This window comes from Polypterus senegalus, chromosome 13, assembly GCF_016835505.1.
Source record: "Polypterus senegalus isolate Bchr_013 chromosome 13, ASM1683550v1, whole genome shotgun sequence".
Classification (NCBI taxonomy): Eukaryota; Metazoa; Chordata; class Cladistia; order Polypteriformes; family Polypteridae; genus Polypterus; species Polypterus senegalus.
Genome location: NC_053166.1, coordinates 2,024,894 through 2,040,958, shown reverse-complemented (window position 1 = coordinate 2,040,958; position 16,065 = coordinate 2,024,894). Strand labels below are relative to the sequence as shown.

Genomic DNA, 16,065 nt, shown 5'->3' with positions numbered 1-16,065 from the left:
GGAGCGACGGGACGAAATGTGTAAAGTCCAGGGGGGGAAATCAAGAGAGGGGTGGGCAACACTATGTGTGAGAAATTAAAGAAAATGAAAGAATGTGTGAAGAGTGGGAGGGACGATCACAGGGAAAGAAATGGAAAGCCAGCAGAAGACGAGCCCTGGCACAGACTGAGCTGATTGGGCTGGGACTAAAGGAGAACACGAGTGTGAGGAGTGGGGTGGAAGTCAAATGAAGAAAGGAATACGCAGGGATGGCAATACATGTGAGAAGAAGAAGAAGCAGGCCAATTAAAGCTGGAGGCAGGGATGATTAAAGGAAAATAAGTCAGTAATGAAAGGAAAATGAAAAGATGAAAGTGAGAAGCCTGCAGAGGGCAGCAAAACTGAGTCAAGAGTGGTAGGGATGGGCAAAGGGAGAGCACCAGCACAAACTGAGGAGTACCAGGGCATGGCACAGGCTCAGACTGTGTGGTGGACAAGAACAAGAAAAAAATGAGAAGGATCAAAGGGACACAGAAAAATGAAGCTGGAATATGGGAGGGAGGAGTAAAGGGGAAGGTAAAAAAGAAGGGCTGATTAAAGGAAGAGTGCGACATACGGCAGGGTGAAGGGTTAGGGTGAGGGTGAGGGAAGAATCAGGAAAGGAGGCAAAGAGAGAGGGATGACTGTAGGGAGAAAGAGTGTGAGGAATGGCAGGGATGATTAAAGGGGAAAATGGAAAGGGAAGAAAGGGGACAATAAAGGGAGAGAGAAACTGAGGATGTCAAGTAATCAGCACCATAGACAGCTGTAAAGAGACAGGGAGGGAGGAGTACAGGGAGGTGGAAGAACACAGAAAAGTGGCGCTGAGTGGCACTCCCTGGGATTGGCATTTACTGGGCATCATCCTCTACCTGCACTGATAAAACAATGGAGAAAGATAGAGGAGCAAAGGGAGGAGTAAAGGGAGTAGTGGTGAGTGAAGGAACAGCACAATGAGAGGTGACTGGAAAAGACAAATCAAAGAAACAAAACCAAAGGAAGAGACAGACATGGGCTCTGAGCGAGGGCACCCCGGGCACAGACTCATTCTTCATTGAGCTTCTGACACCGAGTGAAAAGCACAGGTCAGGTGGCATCAAGATGGTAAAAAATAAAAAGAGTGCCATACTGTGACCACCAGAGGATGCTGCCCAGCTGTGGGGCAAACCTTTCAAGTCCCAAAGAGTAGCACAGTGCTGTGGCATATCTGGGTAATCAGCTCACAATGTTAGTGGCCCTGTCACAGTTATCTCTTCCATCACTGCCCACTGGCAGGGCACCAGGCAAGCAATGGAAGGAGCAACTAAAAAAGGCCACACTGGGCATTCGAGACTTGCCAGCCCTGTGGGCACCTCACCTCACTCACTAATGATATTACACGGAGATGCCAGTTAGAGGTGACCCTGAAACCAAAATTCCCTCCAAGAGATGCCAGCCTGGTTTTACAGTCCCAGAGAACCTCAAAATAGCACCCTCTGTAATGAAACATGAACATGCCAAACGTCAGGCTGACCCTAAAATAGAGGACCCCTTCATCCCCCAGCTGATCCCTGTCACAGAGATGCCAGTCGTTCCATGTACTGAATCCGAAATGCCACGCTATCTTGTTTCATGTCTGCAAGGCCCCTCATAGTGTGCAGCAGGTCGATGCCAGGCTCTGTAGGTCAGCATGTTCCTGATTACAGGACCCCTGCAGAGTGAGATGCCAGGCTCTGCCAATCGATGCTTGCCGGACCACAACTCCCCATGGTGCCTGTACAGCACTCTGCTTCAAGACCCCACGCTGCAGAGAAGGCCATTTGTCACAGACGTCTGCCCGTGATGCACCCCCTCGTCACCGGAGTCCTGCCAGTTATTCATTTGAGCCAAACTTGGCAGTTCAGGCCTTTTGATGCCCACATCAGGGTCAGAATGTCGCCTTGTTCCGAATTTGTCTTGAGCCCTCTCACTGTTGGGCCACTTCTGCCTGATGCACCTACCACGTCTTACCAACTAAAATGTCCTCCTGTTTGGCACAGGATTGAAAGGCATGGAGTCAGCTGGGGGTATGGAGGGGGCAGTAAATGGACTGAGCCTGCACTCACATGGAGGGAGAGGGCATATAGAGCCCAGCATCATGCCAGGGACCACATTTTAGAGGCAGATCATATAGCACTCACCACAATGCCAGGGAGTGACCGTGCAGTACCTAGAAACACATAAATGGAGTATACAGTGCCCAGCACCTTATCAAGGTCAGCACATATAGCGCCCGGCCCCACATCCCAGCGCAGGGTTTATGCCTCAGCCCTTCGTTTGTTCTCCAGGTTTGCCCTCCTCGTGTCCATGTCGAGTCTTCTGCAACTCTTGCTGGGATTTTAAAGACGCCTTTCGTTGCAACGACGCCATAGCAACGCGTGCACACGTTAGGAGCCCATCAGCCTAACTGGGGTTAACGATGGGGGGGCAGCGGACTGCAAACAGGGGGTTTACCGTCCATCCGTCCACCAGTCCGTCCATTGTCAGCTGGAGCAACACCAGGGCGGGGCGCCAGCCCGTCACAGGGCCACACGCGGACACGCGCACAGACACGCGCACAGACACGCGCACGCGGACACATCAAACCCAAACCCCAATCCGGGGAGCGCACGAAAACTCCACGCAGGGATATTTAAACGGCCGTGCCTGGGAAATAAAATTCGGAAAGGTTTGGGGGTGTTCATTCCTGCAACCCCTAAAATCTGTTTACTGACGGAGTTGTGATTTCTGTATCGTGTCATACGCGCCCCAACCTTTAGGACTTGGCGATTTATGTTAGGTAGAATGCCCAGAGGGGACTGGGCAGTCTAATGGTCTGGAATGCCGACAGATTTTATTTTTTTCTCCAGCCGTCTGGAGGTTTTTTTTTTGTTGTTTTTGTTTTTTCTGTCCACCCTGGCCATTGGACCTTACTCTTATTATATGTTAATTAATGTTGACTTATTTTATTTTACTATTCTTTAATATGTAAAGCACTTTGAGCTACTGTTTGTATTAAAATGTGCTCTAGAAATAAATGTTGTTGTTGTTGTTGAGTAAGAGAAAGGCAGAGAGTGAAGCTTGAGGGGGAACCAACTTACCGGCGGCGCGCTTTCAATGGCCGCACAGACATCAAAGATTTGGGTTATAGCGGCCCCTTTCAAGCCCCGACGCACAGACCCCCGTATATACAAATTAAAAGGACGGTTCGGTTTCAAAATGAAATGAAAAAAAAACAAAAAACGCTGGACTAGAGATGGCAGCGGCCCAGTGTATAGCGCCTTTCATATTTATGTCATGTACGAGGACTCAACGCCAATCAAATAAACACGTGACCCGGGGACGCAATTGCGCCAGCGCGCGCGCGCGCGCGCGTCTTTCTGAGATGGAACTGATGACACAAAAAAGAACATAAAAAGGGCAAAAAGAGAGAAATCCCAAAAAGCACCAGGAGGGTGCGAGGGGATGGCGCCCCGTGCCAGCTGAGGGCTTATCTTGAGATGGATGGCTTTATAAAGACACAGCCAGGCGCCCCAATCACCTATCTGAGGTGACCTCAGACAATAAGGGTTTATTCATTTATTTGAATAACACAAATCAAATTTTGAAACGATAAAGAATCGTTCGGCCGCTCCCACGGGGGTCTTGGTGGCATTTTTTTGTGCCGTTCCGCCATTATTCCGAGGATTTCTCTTAAGTTTATCGCCGAGTTTAAGTGCCCCTCATTAATATGATTACTTATTCTTCCAAAGCGACTTACAAAATTTGAGATACAATCGGTTCCATGTATTCTTTGCTTTCTCCAACTGCAGATGAAGTGGCTTGCTCAGGGTCACACAATGTCAGTGGCAGGATTTGAACCCACGGCTCCAGAGTCTGAAGCCTTAACCGCTACGCCACACTCATACCGCCTGGGGCTGGCATTCCTGTTTATGTTGCGGCGTCCCCATAGGACTATTGGCAGATGGAAGGAAGGACGGAAGGAAGGATCAAAAGTCCAGTAAAGTCCTAAAAATGACCGGCTGCTTTTAAAAAGAGGAGTCAAAGGGCGCGGTTGGAATTTAAATGGAAGAGCGACCCCCTGCCCAGAACCCTCGCCACACTGAGTGGCATTGCCCCGTCTCGTCTTGTAGAATGTGACACAAAGTGACACCGTGAGCTCCGGGATGGGATCACTGGGCCTCCCTGAAGATCATCGAGCCCCGTTTGGACTCAGAGGACTCGCGTTTTGAAGCGCGCTTATTACTCGAACGAGCACTTATTTCTAGAAAGTTCCGGATCATTTCCGAGTTTTTCGTGCTCGATACGGCATTTTTTTTGTTAATTTTTTTAATTCATTTTTCTTATTGATTTTGCTCTTTTGTTTTGTTATTTTTGTTTATTTCATTTCAATAATCGGCGCGCGCGCCGCTTCGTCCCGGTGGAGCAGACGCTAAATGGCAGCCTGTTGACGGACCGCGGTGGGGGCGTGGCTACGTAGCGCACCGCCCTGACATCCATATTTGGCAGCGCTTCCTTCCGGGCCGCTAGCCGTAGGCGGGGCCGCTGCGCCGGGGTCTGCAGGAGCGGAGCGAAGTCGAATAGCAGAAGCAGGATCGGCAGCGCGGAGCCCAGTCCTCACCGAAGCGAACCGTAGCGGGCCGCGCAGCCCGCCCGCCAGCCCTGCCGCTCACAGAAGAATGGGAACAGCCGTGTCCAAAAGGAAGAATTTAAGGAGTGACGCGATTTCGTCCGTGGCGGCCAAGGTCAGGTGAGTGTGGTTCTGCTGCAGTGAGACTCGGGGGCGACGGGGACGGGGACGGGGATGCGTGAAGGGGCGACGGAGCCGGACAAGTGGCTTTGTTTTTGTTGACGAGGAGGCAGGGGTGGGAACTGCTGCTGCTGCCTATAATGATGATGAATTGATGAAGAAGACAGTGAGTGGTAGAGGTTAGTGAGCAAGATGAAGGACTCAGGGACTCGGGGTGATACAAATATGTGAAGTGGACATGAGGAGGAGGAGGAGGAGGAAGAAGAAGTTAATGGTCAGAGCCAGGACTTTACCCCAGAGAGGTGATGAAGAAGACAGACTTGTGAACAGAGAGAGACTTGTCAGGGTGATGATGGCCAGCTTTGAGCTTGTGAGTGGTGCTAATGTTGATAATGATGATGATGATGGTGGTGGTGGTGAAGGTGCTCTGAATGTGCCCGCATGCGGAGGAGGACTGTTCAGCATTGAAAGTGTCCACAGTCGAGCTTAGGTGTGCTGGCAGAAGCTGTAATGCTAGCTATGTCCCCTCTCTCTGTCCTGCCAGGTTGTGACTTCAGGGAGTTGGACAAGAGCGTCCCGCTTCATGGTGCAGGCGGTGACCTTCTGTCCACACTTTGCCCACCTCTGTAGGGCATGTGATGCTCTGCGGTAATCGCCGGGTGTCTTACGATCCGTGACTGGTTGGTTCTTCACTTGAGGCAAAGGAGACATAGAAGCTGTGATGGAGTTGGCACAAGTGTGGCAATGAGACTGGATCCTGAGCTGCGTTGGTGGGATGGAGCTGGTAGATGGTAGTCCATCCCTCACCACCCTACTGCCCACCTCAGTGACTGCTAGGAAATTAGCGGCAAATGGCTCTGGGGACAATGTGTATCTCTGATGTGTCCAGTTTAGACTGACTACTGCGAGTCGGGCCTTAGGGGACAACTGGGTGACCTGTCCAGTTAACATTGTCACCTTAATATCGCAGAACTTTCTCACATTGGTGATTTCTGATTTGTCCATCTCTGGCCAGCCTGTGTTGGTGAGGCTCGTCAGAGGCCCGGTGGGTCAGCTGTTTCTTCTGCCCATCTGAAGGTGCCAGACTTGGAGATTTCGATGGAGTGTGTGAGTGGCACTGACCTCTAAACTCTTTTCAGACTCTGCGTCAATTGTTAAAGTCACGGCTGGCCACTTTGCTTGTGATTCTTCACAGTTAGGATGAAGGTCATTCTGCTAGGTTGCTACCCTGGTCACCCTGGGCTTGTTTGTTGGTCATTCTGCTGGGTCACTTCATTTTTGTCGGCTGTACTCTGCTGCTTATTCTAGGTGGTCACTCGGCTGGTCAAATTGTTACCTGTTCTTAAACCGTGTTCCTCTCTCCTCAGAGCAGCTCGAGCGTTTGGTGAATATCTGTCCCACCACCATCCAGAGAACCGCAACGGCTCAGGTGAGTCTTCAAGCGTCCAGCAGACATTGGCATGACCACCTGTCCAGACACCGACACAAGGGGCCCGTGCCACCACGTCTCCCCAGGCACATGTCCTCGTATCTCGGATCGCACACCTCGGCTCCTACAGGTCCAGGGGCTAACGTCTCATTATTCATCGGCCATTGTCCACACGTCGCTGCTTTCGGTCAGACGGCTCTCTTTGCAATCAAGTGACTTTCCACGCTGCATGGTGGCAGCTCGCCTGCACTTTTTTCATCTCCACTCCATTTCCTCTTTCCGTACTCCGGAGTGCTCCAGCTCATATCCATCTTCCATTCCCTGTAGATGTTTAGTCCAGCTCCCCCTCCACATTTTGTAGATCTCCACTCGATTTCCTCCTTCCGGACTCTGCAGATCTCCTGTCCTGTTATCCTCTTTCCATACCCTGTGGCTCTCTAGTTCACACTGTCCTTCTAGACTAGCTTGATCTCCATCCTGTTGTCCTCCATTTGTCACTCCATTGCTCCACTGTCCCATCATTCTATGTTCTGGTCTCACTGGTGCAGATTTATCATTGGATCCCACCATTTCCACTAAATGCTCACTCCCACCTTCAGGCTAGACATTCCAGAGCCATGTCCTTGGATTGCATCAAAGCCCCCTGACCCCCCCACCCTCCATCTTCCTTGATCCCCCCAGTCTCAAATGCTGTCTCTTGGCTTCTCCATCAGTCCCTTATTTCAGTCTAAGCAAATCCCTGAAATTGTTCCTGACGTTTCATACTAAATTAGAGATTCCCATTTCCACTCCATATCCACCTCTTTCCATACTCTTTAGATCCATAGTCCACATCCTCCTTCCACACTTCACTGATCTCCAGTATTTTTTTTCTCCTTCCATACTCTGTAGATCCACATCCTTGTCCTTTTGTCCTCCACTGAGGTTGTTTCTCCACTATCCCATCATTCCATTGGTGCAGATTCCCCTGTCAGCAGATCCCTTACTTTGGCCCAAGTGGATCCCTGCACCTTATGCATGTCCTCCTCCATGTCCTCCTCCAGTACTCTGTAGCTGCCTGTTCCATCTGCTCAAGTCCCCTGTCATCGTACTTTTTGTACTCCATTACAACTCAAATCGTTCCATGTGGTGGACTCCTTGGTGCAGATCTGTCATGGGACCCCACCCCATTTCATTATACACATAACCCCACCTTCAGACCAAACCAACTCCAGATGCTTGTCTGCTTGGACCTTCTCATCGTCCCCACCTTTCTCATGTCCCTGTCAGCAGGTTTCTTGCTTTGGTCTCGGTGGACCCCTGGATTTCTCCCTGACTGTTCCTCATTTCACTTTGAAACTTTGATGCTCTCCTGTCTGTCCTGCCCCGCCATGTGTCCCAGTCTGTCCCCTCTTTTGACCGCATGTCCTCAGATTAGGCACACTTCACGGGTCCACCTTAGTGGAGTCACCATGTCCAGGTCTGTTCTTCTACCACTTTTGGACCACCTAATCCATGCTGCTCTTTCTTCTTCTTTGCTTGTCAGATCACCTCCTGGCTGAGACTTTCATTGGTCAGGACTCAGAATCCCCCGACAAACTGCACCGCAAGTCTCCGCTCCAGCAGCCCCTTCACCAGGGACATCCTGCCCGAAGTCCACAGCAGCTCCAGCCAAACAAGCGGAGGCTGTCGCTCATCTCCAACGGCAAGTTTGACCGCAGCTCGTCAGAGGAGCCGTCTGAGGACAAGGACTCGATCCCAGCCCAGGTGTACACCATCTCCAGGGAAAACGGCATGCTGGGAGAGCGGGAATCCAGTGAGTGTCTGGAGCTGCGGGTCCTGAAGGGAAGTCAGGAGCTGGTGCAGCATGCCACCCACCACGGGCACGGTCACCACCATGGCCACCACCACAGCCATCACCACACTCACACCCAGCCGCTGCAGAGTGCGGGCAGCACCCACAACATTGGCCGGCAGTGCCGGGTGGGCTGGGCAAAGCCCACCACTCAAGTCAGCGTTCAGCAGTCCTTCGACCTCGACCACCTGCAGCCACGCGAGAACGTCCGCGGCCGCAAGAAGTTAGAGAGGATGTACAGCGTTGACCGTGTGTCTGGTGAGTCTCACGCTCGGGGGTCCTGGTGGTGCGGGGGGGACTATGGGGGTCCAGCCTAAACTTCTTCTGTCTGCTACCCAGACGAGGCCCCTTCACACGGATGGTTCCCAAAGGAGAACATGTTCACGTTCCAAACGGCGACCACCACCATGCAGGCGTGAGTACCAGGGAGGGGGACGGAGATGTCACTTGTGTGCTGATGCCAACCTGATTGTCACTTTGATATTAATTTTGTTTCTACTCTTCTTCTTTAATCCCGCCCCCTAATTTCTCTTTCCCTTTCTCTCTCTCTCCCTTTATCTCTCCCTGATGTCATCTTTCTTTTCCTTCTCGTTTTCTCTTTATTCTTCTTTTGTTCATCTGCACTCTTTTTACTTTTTCACTCACCCCGACACTCCCTTCTTTTCGTTTGCTATTCACTCTCCCTTTACCCCTCCCTCCCTAACATTTTACTTCTCTTCCTTTATCTGTCCCACCCTGCCTCTATCCTTTGGCATTGTTCTTTCATTTCTCCCTTTGCTTTATTTCCCTTTATCCCTCTCTCACTCCTCCTCCCACATTCCCATCTTCTTTGTCTTTGTCTCTCCCTCTTTTTCTCCTTTCATGTAACCTTTCATTGTTTCTGTATTGCCCTCTCTCTTTCATCTTCCACATCTCTTTCATCCCTGTTTCCCTTTACTCCTCCGTCATCTCCTTCATTTTTACCTTCATCTTGTCCCTCATGCACCCTCCCTTTCTTTCTTCTCTTCCTTTATCTGTCCCTTCACCTTCTCTTTTACCCTTTCACTTGTCCTGCCATCACCATCTCTCCTTAATTTTCCACATCATCTTCATTTCTGTCCACCTTTACTCCTCTTTCTCCTCCTCCTCCTCCCTCTCTTTTTGCCTCACACTTGTCATTCCATTGCCATCTTTGTTGAATGTCACTCCTGTCCTTTACCTGTTTCCCTTTACCTCTCCCTCCCTCCCTGCGTGATTTTTTTTATCTTGTCTTCCTCCTCCTCCTCTTCCTCCCTGTTCTCTCCTCTCTCTTATTTGTCCTTTCGTTGCTCTTTCACTTTAACCCTTACTGTCTCTTTCGTTTCATTTTCCCTTTACCCCTCCCTCCTCTCCTCTGTTTTTACCCTGTGCTTGTCCCTCATGGACCCTTCCTTCCTGGCCTTGTCATCTCCTCTTCACACTCCACTTTTCATGTTCCATTCCCTTCCTTCCCCATCTCTGTTTATTCCTTCACTTCTCCTTTATCCGTTTCCCTTTACCCGTCCCTCCCACCCTGACTTCTTCTCCTGCTCTGTGCCTCTCTCGTCTTCTTGCTGAACGTTGGATCGACAGGATCTCGTAAGTAGCCCTCGTCTCCTGTGAATTCACACTTTCTGTGAGTCCTTGTCAATGTGTCTGTTGTGCCGTGGGCGGGCAGGCAGGCTGGCAGTGTGGTGTGTGTGTGTGTGTGTGGGGGGGGTACTCTAGTGGTCTCAGTGCCAGCTCTCATTAATGAGACGCTCCTGCTGTCCTTTCAAGGGTGTCCCAGTAACATCCTTTTGCTGCCCTGGTAATGAAAGTGGCAGGCTGTCAGTCTCCTTTGCCCCCCCTCACCCCACCTGGGTTGGACTATGCTTGCCCCCTTTGTGCCAGTGTGCCTCCAGATTAGGCCCTGATCTCAGCAGACCCGTGGGGGGTTTAGTGAGTCGAATCTTTGTCTGCTGTTTTATACTTTTGTCATAGTAAACTGTTGCTATAGTAACAGCACATGGCTGTCATCTTTGGAATAAAGATGTGATGAGCCCAGCTGCTGCCACACTGTCTGCCAGGGCTGCTCTGCCCCAAATTCTCAAGACCCGTGGGGGACCCTCGCCCCCAAAACAACAGAGAGGGTGACGAGCTCGTTGCTCATCCCTTGGTCTTTATTTTCTTTAACAGGAATTTTCGGAAGCACCTGCGGATGGTGGGCAGCCGACGGACCCGCGCCCAGAGTGAGTGAAGCGCCGCCTGGCGGGTGGGGAGAGGACGGCGGAAGTTGGATTGACGCTCATCTTTCTTTCTTTCTTTCTTTCTTTCTTTCAGCTTTCGCCGACCGACGAGAGAAGAGCTTCAGCAGGTCTTGGAGCGACCCGACGCCGGTCAAGAGCGATTCGCTGCACGACTCGAGAGACAGTAAGCGTCGCCTGCGGAGTTCATCGTCGCGTCTCCGCGCTCCTTACTCGGTGGGCCACAGTCCTCAAATGAGGAAGACAATGGCGCCCCGCCTCCTCCTCCTCCCGGCTCCAGCTGTCATCGCTAATCTGACCTTTGAGCTTAAATGTCCCCGGCTAATTAGCGGGCACCCCGTGGCGCGCTGCCTCAGCTCAGGCGCGCTCACGGGATTCAGCGGCAGTCGGCAGAGGGCGCTACAATAGGAAGGCGCGCGCCGCCTCGCCACTGCCATCGGGGCCCACTGGACGCCTTCAAACGAGGTCACCGACGAGTGATGGGTTTGTCGGCTAATCCGTTTTTAATTTGGTGCGGTCGGGGACAGCAGCCTCACAAGTAGAGGGTTACCATGGAGACGGAGTCACGTCAGCGGTACTCGCTGTGCCGGCAGCCCCCTCCCACGCGCACACGCACGGAGCGATCACGCGCACACAATCACCTGTCCACCGAGGGCAGAGTGACGCACGCGCGGCGTCCCACGTAATGTGACAACATAGGGGATGGGTGACACAGGGTCACCGGCACTAGCCTGTGGATTGATGCTCACACTGGCACACATGTATAATATAAAGGTCACACGCACCTGTGTCACACACGTGCCATGATGCTCAAAGCGGTGTCCTTATTCTCAGCCAGAGTGACACCCAGGTCATTTTCTTCTCATCCCTGCCAGGTGGTGACCTTCAGATGTCTTGTGACACCCTGGACGAAGAGTTCAGTCCGGATTGGGAGGCTGAGAGGGAGCAGGAGGTCGCCTGCTGCGAGGGGGACGACTTTATCCCCCCTAAGGTGATGGTAAGTAGGGGGCGCTGTGGGGCGGCTGTCTGGCTGTCTGCCGAGCGGAGCCTTCATGACTTGTTTGTTTTTTGACAGCTCATCTCCTCCAAAGTCCCGAAAGCCGAGTACGTGCCCACCATCATCCGCCGAGACGACTCCTCCATCATCCCCATCCTCTATGTGAGTAGCTGGCCATTCGTTAATGTGAGCGTCTTCTGTCCAGCAGGTGGCGCGCCGGTCACCCCCTGCCACCAAATTAATGTGTGGTGCTCTGTCTATTGCAGGACCATGAGCATGCCACCTTCGACGACATCCTAGGTAGGTAGGACCTAGTGGTCTGGGCGGGCTTCATCGTCCATCGTCCATAGAGTTTCTGATAAATCTCTCTGTCTCTTAGATGAAATTGAGAAGAAGCTGAATGTGTACAGGAAGGGCTGCAAAATCTGGAAGATGCTCATCTTCTGCCAGGTGAGTGCCAGGTGGCATAATATGTATGCCATTTAGTCTGCCAGCTGAATTCTCTCTCTCTCTGCCCATGCTCACTGGCTTCATGGTGCCTTTGCAGGGTGGTCCTGGACACCTGTACCTGCTCAAGAACAAAGTGGCCACGTTTGCCAAAGTGGAGAAAGAGGAGGACCTCATTCAGTGAGTCCTGAGTTGGCCAGTTGGCCGGCAGCTGCTGCTCTCATTCCTTAAGCTCATTTCATATAGCGCCTTGCTCTTCACCCTTCACCTCCTTTCCTTTTTCCTCCATTCTTCAGGTTTTGGAAACGACTGAGCCGACTGATGAGCAAAATCAACCCGGAGCCCAACGTCATCCACATCATGGGCTGCTACATTTTAGGCAACCCCAATGGGGAGAAGGTAACCATCCACTGGGGGGCAACCACATCAAGCAAGAAACCATCACAGTTTGGGAGGCAGGACAGGGCAGCCATGGTGGGGTGGGTGGAGGTGAAAGGCGGAGTCAAGAGATGCCAGTCAACGTAAGGAAAAGGGAAAGACAGAGCCGGGTGTGGAAGGCGGGGCCGAGAGTCAAGGGATGGGAGGCGGAGTCAGGGAGTTGGAGGCGGTGTCAGGGTATGAGGGATAGCATCAGGGGGACAGATAGCAGGAGCTATGAGAGGCGGAGTTAGGGGTGGGAGGTGTGCAGGGTACAGCCAAGAGCCAAGCTGTTTAAGGTAAGATAGTGATGTGGTTGATGGCATCAGGGTGTGAGGGGCAGCATCAGGGGGCAGGATATGGCAACTATGAGAGGCGGAGTCATCACTGAACTCATTTGATGGCGACTGGGTGCGAGGTGTGTGGGTGGTGCTTTGGGACACAAAATGGGCGGGGTCAACAGACAGGGTGTGGGAGGTTTGTGGTCTGGAGGTGGCATGTGGGAAATGTGAGAGGCGGAACCAAGAGGAACAATATAAAAGCTCTGAGAGGTGGAGTCCTGAGTGGGAGGTGTGTAGGGTGGAGCCAAGAGGCAAGTTGTTTAAGGTAAGATAGGAGGAGTCAACAGGCAGGGTGTAGGAGGCGGAGCCAAAAGGCAGAATATGGAATGTGTTAGAAGTGTAGTCTGAGGGCAGGGTATGGAAGCACTGAGAGGCGGAGTCTAGAGTAGGAGGTGGAGCCAAGAGGCAGGTTGTGGAAGATAAGATAGAGGGCTGCAACAAAATTATTTAGGTGGTGAGGTGTTGTGGAGGCAAGAGCTGAAATGGGATCAACAAGTCAAATGGGAGGGGTGGAGTCTGCAGCCAGAAGGGCGTGGCTCAGTGGGGGTGGAGTCAGGGCCAAGTGGGCGGGCCCTGCCACTGTCTGACCCTCTTGCCATCTCTCAGCTTTTTCAGAACTTGAAGAATCTCATGATGCCTCTGAACATCTCGTTTGAGTCGCCTCTCGAGCTCTCGGCCCAAGGTAGACATTTTCACATTTCTTCTGCTTTATGGAGACCACTGGACTGGTGGCCGGATGAGATGCTGACCACCAGTCTAGTGTGCCCTTGTCCCCCCTGCTCCTTCCCGAGTGACCGTTTGCTCTTTCTGTGTCGCGCACAGGGAAGCAGATGATCGAGACCTACTTTGATTTCCGCCTGTACCGCCTGTGGAAGACGAGGCAGCACTCCAAGCTGCTGGACTACGACGACATCCTGTGAGACCCCTGCTGACCGCTTGAAGGCCGACAGACAGGTGGGCAGGCAGCCTGCTTTTGAAGTGGGGGAGCCCAGGCGCAGTGAGCGACTCGGGTCCTCAGCTGGACGTGTGGATTGGGCCGCCCATGGCCGCCGAGGAGGAAGAGGAAGACGAAGAAGATGAGAGACGTGAAGTTTGTTTAGAAGAGCAGATGTGCAGGACGTGCAGGTCACTCTGCCGGACCCTGAAGGGGCTACTTGACTTTGTTTTTTTTTTAGGACTCTTGTGATTTTCCACTTTCTTGTTTCTTCAATCTCAGGTTTTTTGGGGGGCGCTCCGGGATGCCCCCCCACCCCTCCGCCCTCGAGTCTCCCGGCTTGTCTTTTGTACTCGAATTCCCGTACGTCTGTGGCTGGACTCCTCTCACCTGGTGGACAGTAGCCAGTGTGCAGCTTGGTGTGACCCATCTGTACGCACTTGGCTGACGTCCACCCATGCTGGTCAAGTGGTCAGGCCGTGTCCATTCTCTCCTCTGCAGGGATCTTCTTCGCATGGCCATTGCTGACCTTTATTTTTTGAGCAGACACCCACAGTGGCCGGCTCAGCGACGGCTTTTCTTTTTTCACGTTTTATTGTCTTTCTGGCCGCTTGCTGGCCGGCTTGGGGTGTCAAGCCGCTGGTCACTGTATTTTTGTTGACCCTTGGCCAGCCACGGGTGGAACTTTTTGATTGTCCAGCCTTTGAAAAAGAGGCCTGGGCCTCTAAAAAAAAAAAAAAAAAAAAAAAAACTGGAGGTGTCATTTTGGTCTCCCAGTCCAGGCCTCTGGAAGCCATAGCCTAACCCCCAAGTGTGACCCCCAAAGACGAGTGCCATGTCCGACCCCCCAGCCGGAGCTCCGGCATCCTTGGAAGTGACCCTTGTGGTGTTGTGTGGTCGCCTCTTAATTTGGTGCCCCCTCTGACTCTAAATGGAGACCCTCACACTAAATTTGTTGTAAGTCGCCTTCCAGAGGGGACTCTTATGGTGTAGTGTGGCCAGTGACAGTGACCCCGTGTGATGTGCTGTCACCCTGAACACAGATTAGGGGCCTTCACAGTGTACCCGGACCCCTAAATTCCAGTGGTGACTCTTATGGTGGATGTGGCCAGTGACCCCAAACTGGCACCCAATGTAATTTGGTGGCACCTCTAATTCTAAATGGAGGTCGTCATGGTGCAGTGTGCCCCCCCTTGTGATGACGTGTGGTCAGTGGCATCAGACCCCCGTTTTGGCACCCCTGGCGTCACCCCTAACTCTAATTAGAGGCCTTCACAGTGTAGCAGGACCCCTCCGTTCCAGTGCTGACCTCTGACTTGTGGTCCTCTCACTTTTTTCGCCCCACTTGAAGTCCCAACTCGCCTCTGGACTGGGAGGTCCCAGCAATAAGCCCCCTTCGCCTGTGTGGGTCGCCTCAGGTTCGCGCGGCCCTCTGTACAAATGGACTCTTGCGACGGTCACTTTGTCAGCGGAGGGGGACGCCTTTCTGCCATTTCTCTGATTCCGCCAATCAGTGGCACTGCTTTTCAGGACTCAACCCTCCTGTCATCGCTGTGGTGGACTCGGGTTCAAGGGGCTCCACTTTGTCTTCCTGTTTGATTGTCCTGCTGCTGGTCACCGCTGTTAAGAAGTGAAGAGGGGGTCTCCAGGAGCAGTACAGTCCAAGTCTAATGACCCCCATTAGGCGCCCCCTAGAGGCAGTGCATCGACCTGGGGTGAGCTGGGTGACCAGCACTGGGGGTTTATTTTGTCGCCGCTGCCCGCTGTGGCCACATTGCTGTTGTTTCTTGCAGGTTTGGAGCCCCTTGAGCCGCCACGGGGGGGTCGCCGCAGCTCCTTTAACCCTTCGATGTTCCGACTGTTTTTAAGGTCGCCGGTCGTCTTTATTCCCTGTAGCAATAGACGAGTGCTGTGGGCACCGAGCCGCTCCGCCGCGCTCTGCCTGGTCACCGACCAGGGCCGCCATCTTGTACCAAATAGGAGGAGTAGCAGCTGGGGGAGCATCGCTGATGGCTGATGGGCAGTGTGGGCCGTGACGATGTGGACGCTCTCTGGACGCCAGGGTTGGGACTGTGGCCACGGTGATGACTGGCCCTCGGGGACACACATAGTGATGCTGGACAGTGACCCTCAGGGACAAAGCTGGGCCTGGACACTGGACACTGACCCTCAGGGACATATTTGGGTGAGCATCTCTGCGTGAGAATGTTGACTGCTGACCTTAGCCATTCGCCGGACACTGACCCTCAGGAACAGGTCTGAGTGAGACTGCTGGACGCTGACCGCATTTCTGGCCATGCATGTCATGCGCTGCTGACCCTCAGGGACAAATATGATCCCAAATTTTGGACCCTGGCTCACCGGGGACATGTGCCCACTTTGCTTGGCAGGGACCCTTACAGGCCGGAAGGACGCTGACCCTCAGGGATGTATGTGTGCCCGTGATGCCGCCGGGGCTTTTGAGAGCCAGCGCTGGACGTCACAAGCCTGGTGACCGCGGCCCTCGGATGCTCCCGCCAGCGTCTCCACTTTGATGCTGTAGTTTTACTTTTTTATCTAAAGTTTAATAAAAAATTGTGTAAAAAATGTGACTTTGCCGCCGGGTGTGTCGTGTGGTCCAGTGGCACAGCTGGCATCTGTCGAATCCACCCTAGCAGC

At 52.7% G+C, this 16,065-nt stretch overlaps 1 protein-coding gene across 1 annotated transcript; it reads left to right on the top strand.

Annotated features, from left to right (window-relative positions):
- The first annotated feature begins 4,567 nt into the window (after positions 1-4,567).
- LOC120542569 (NMDA receptor synaptonuclear signaling and neuronal migration factor-like) lies at positions 4,568-14,158 on the top strand. The gene is made up of 15 exons (XM_039775109.1): positions 4,568-4,765; positions 6,133-6,194; positions 7,720-8,286; positions 8,368-8,443; positions 9,619-9,624; positions 10,204-10,256; positions 10,348-10,437; positions 11,147-11,268; positions 11,347-11,430; positions 11,535-11,568; positions 11,648-11,718; positions 11,816-11,895; positions 12,012-12,114; positions 13,080-13,155; positions 13,296-14,158. Exons 1-15 carry the CDS (start codon positions 4,695-4,697, stop codon positions 13,391-13,393), a joined length of 1,593 nt encoding a protein of 530 aa, XP_039631043.1. The 5' UTR covers positions 4,568-4,694; the 3' UTR covers positions 13,394-14,158.
- Positions 14,159-16,065: the final 1,907 nt, after the last annotated feature.

Bases quoted from the DNA above. Each gene is read 5' to 3' on its own strand.
- LOC120542569 (XM_039775109.1), top strand. From the start codon at position 4,695: ATGGGAACAGCCGTGTCCAAAAGGAAGAATTTAAGGAGTGACGCGATT. The intron at 6,195-7,719 runs GTGAGTCTTCAA...TTTGCTTGTCAG, and splicing joins AGAGAACCGCAACGGCTCAG to ATCACCTCCTGGCTGAGACT. The intron at 12,115-13,079 runs GTAACCATCCAC...GCCATCTCTCAG, and splicing joins GCAACCCCAATGGGGAGAAG to CTTTTTCAGAACTTGAAGAA.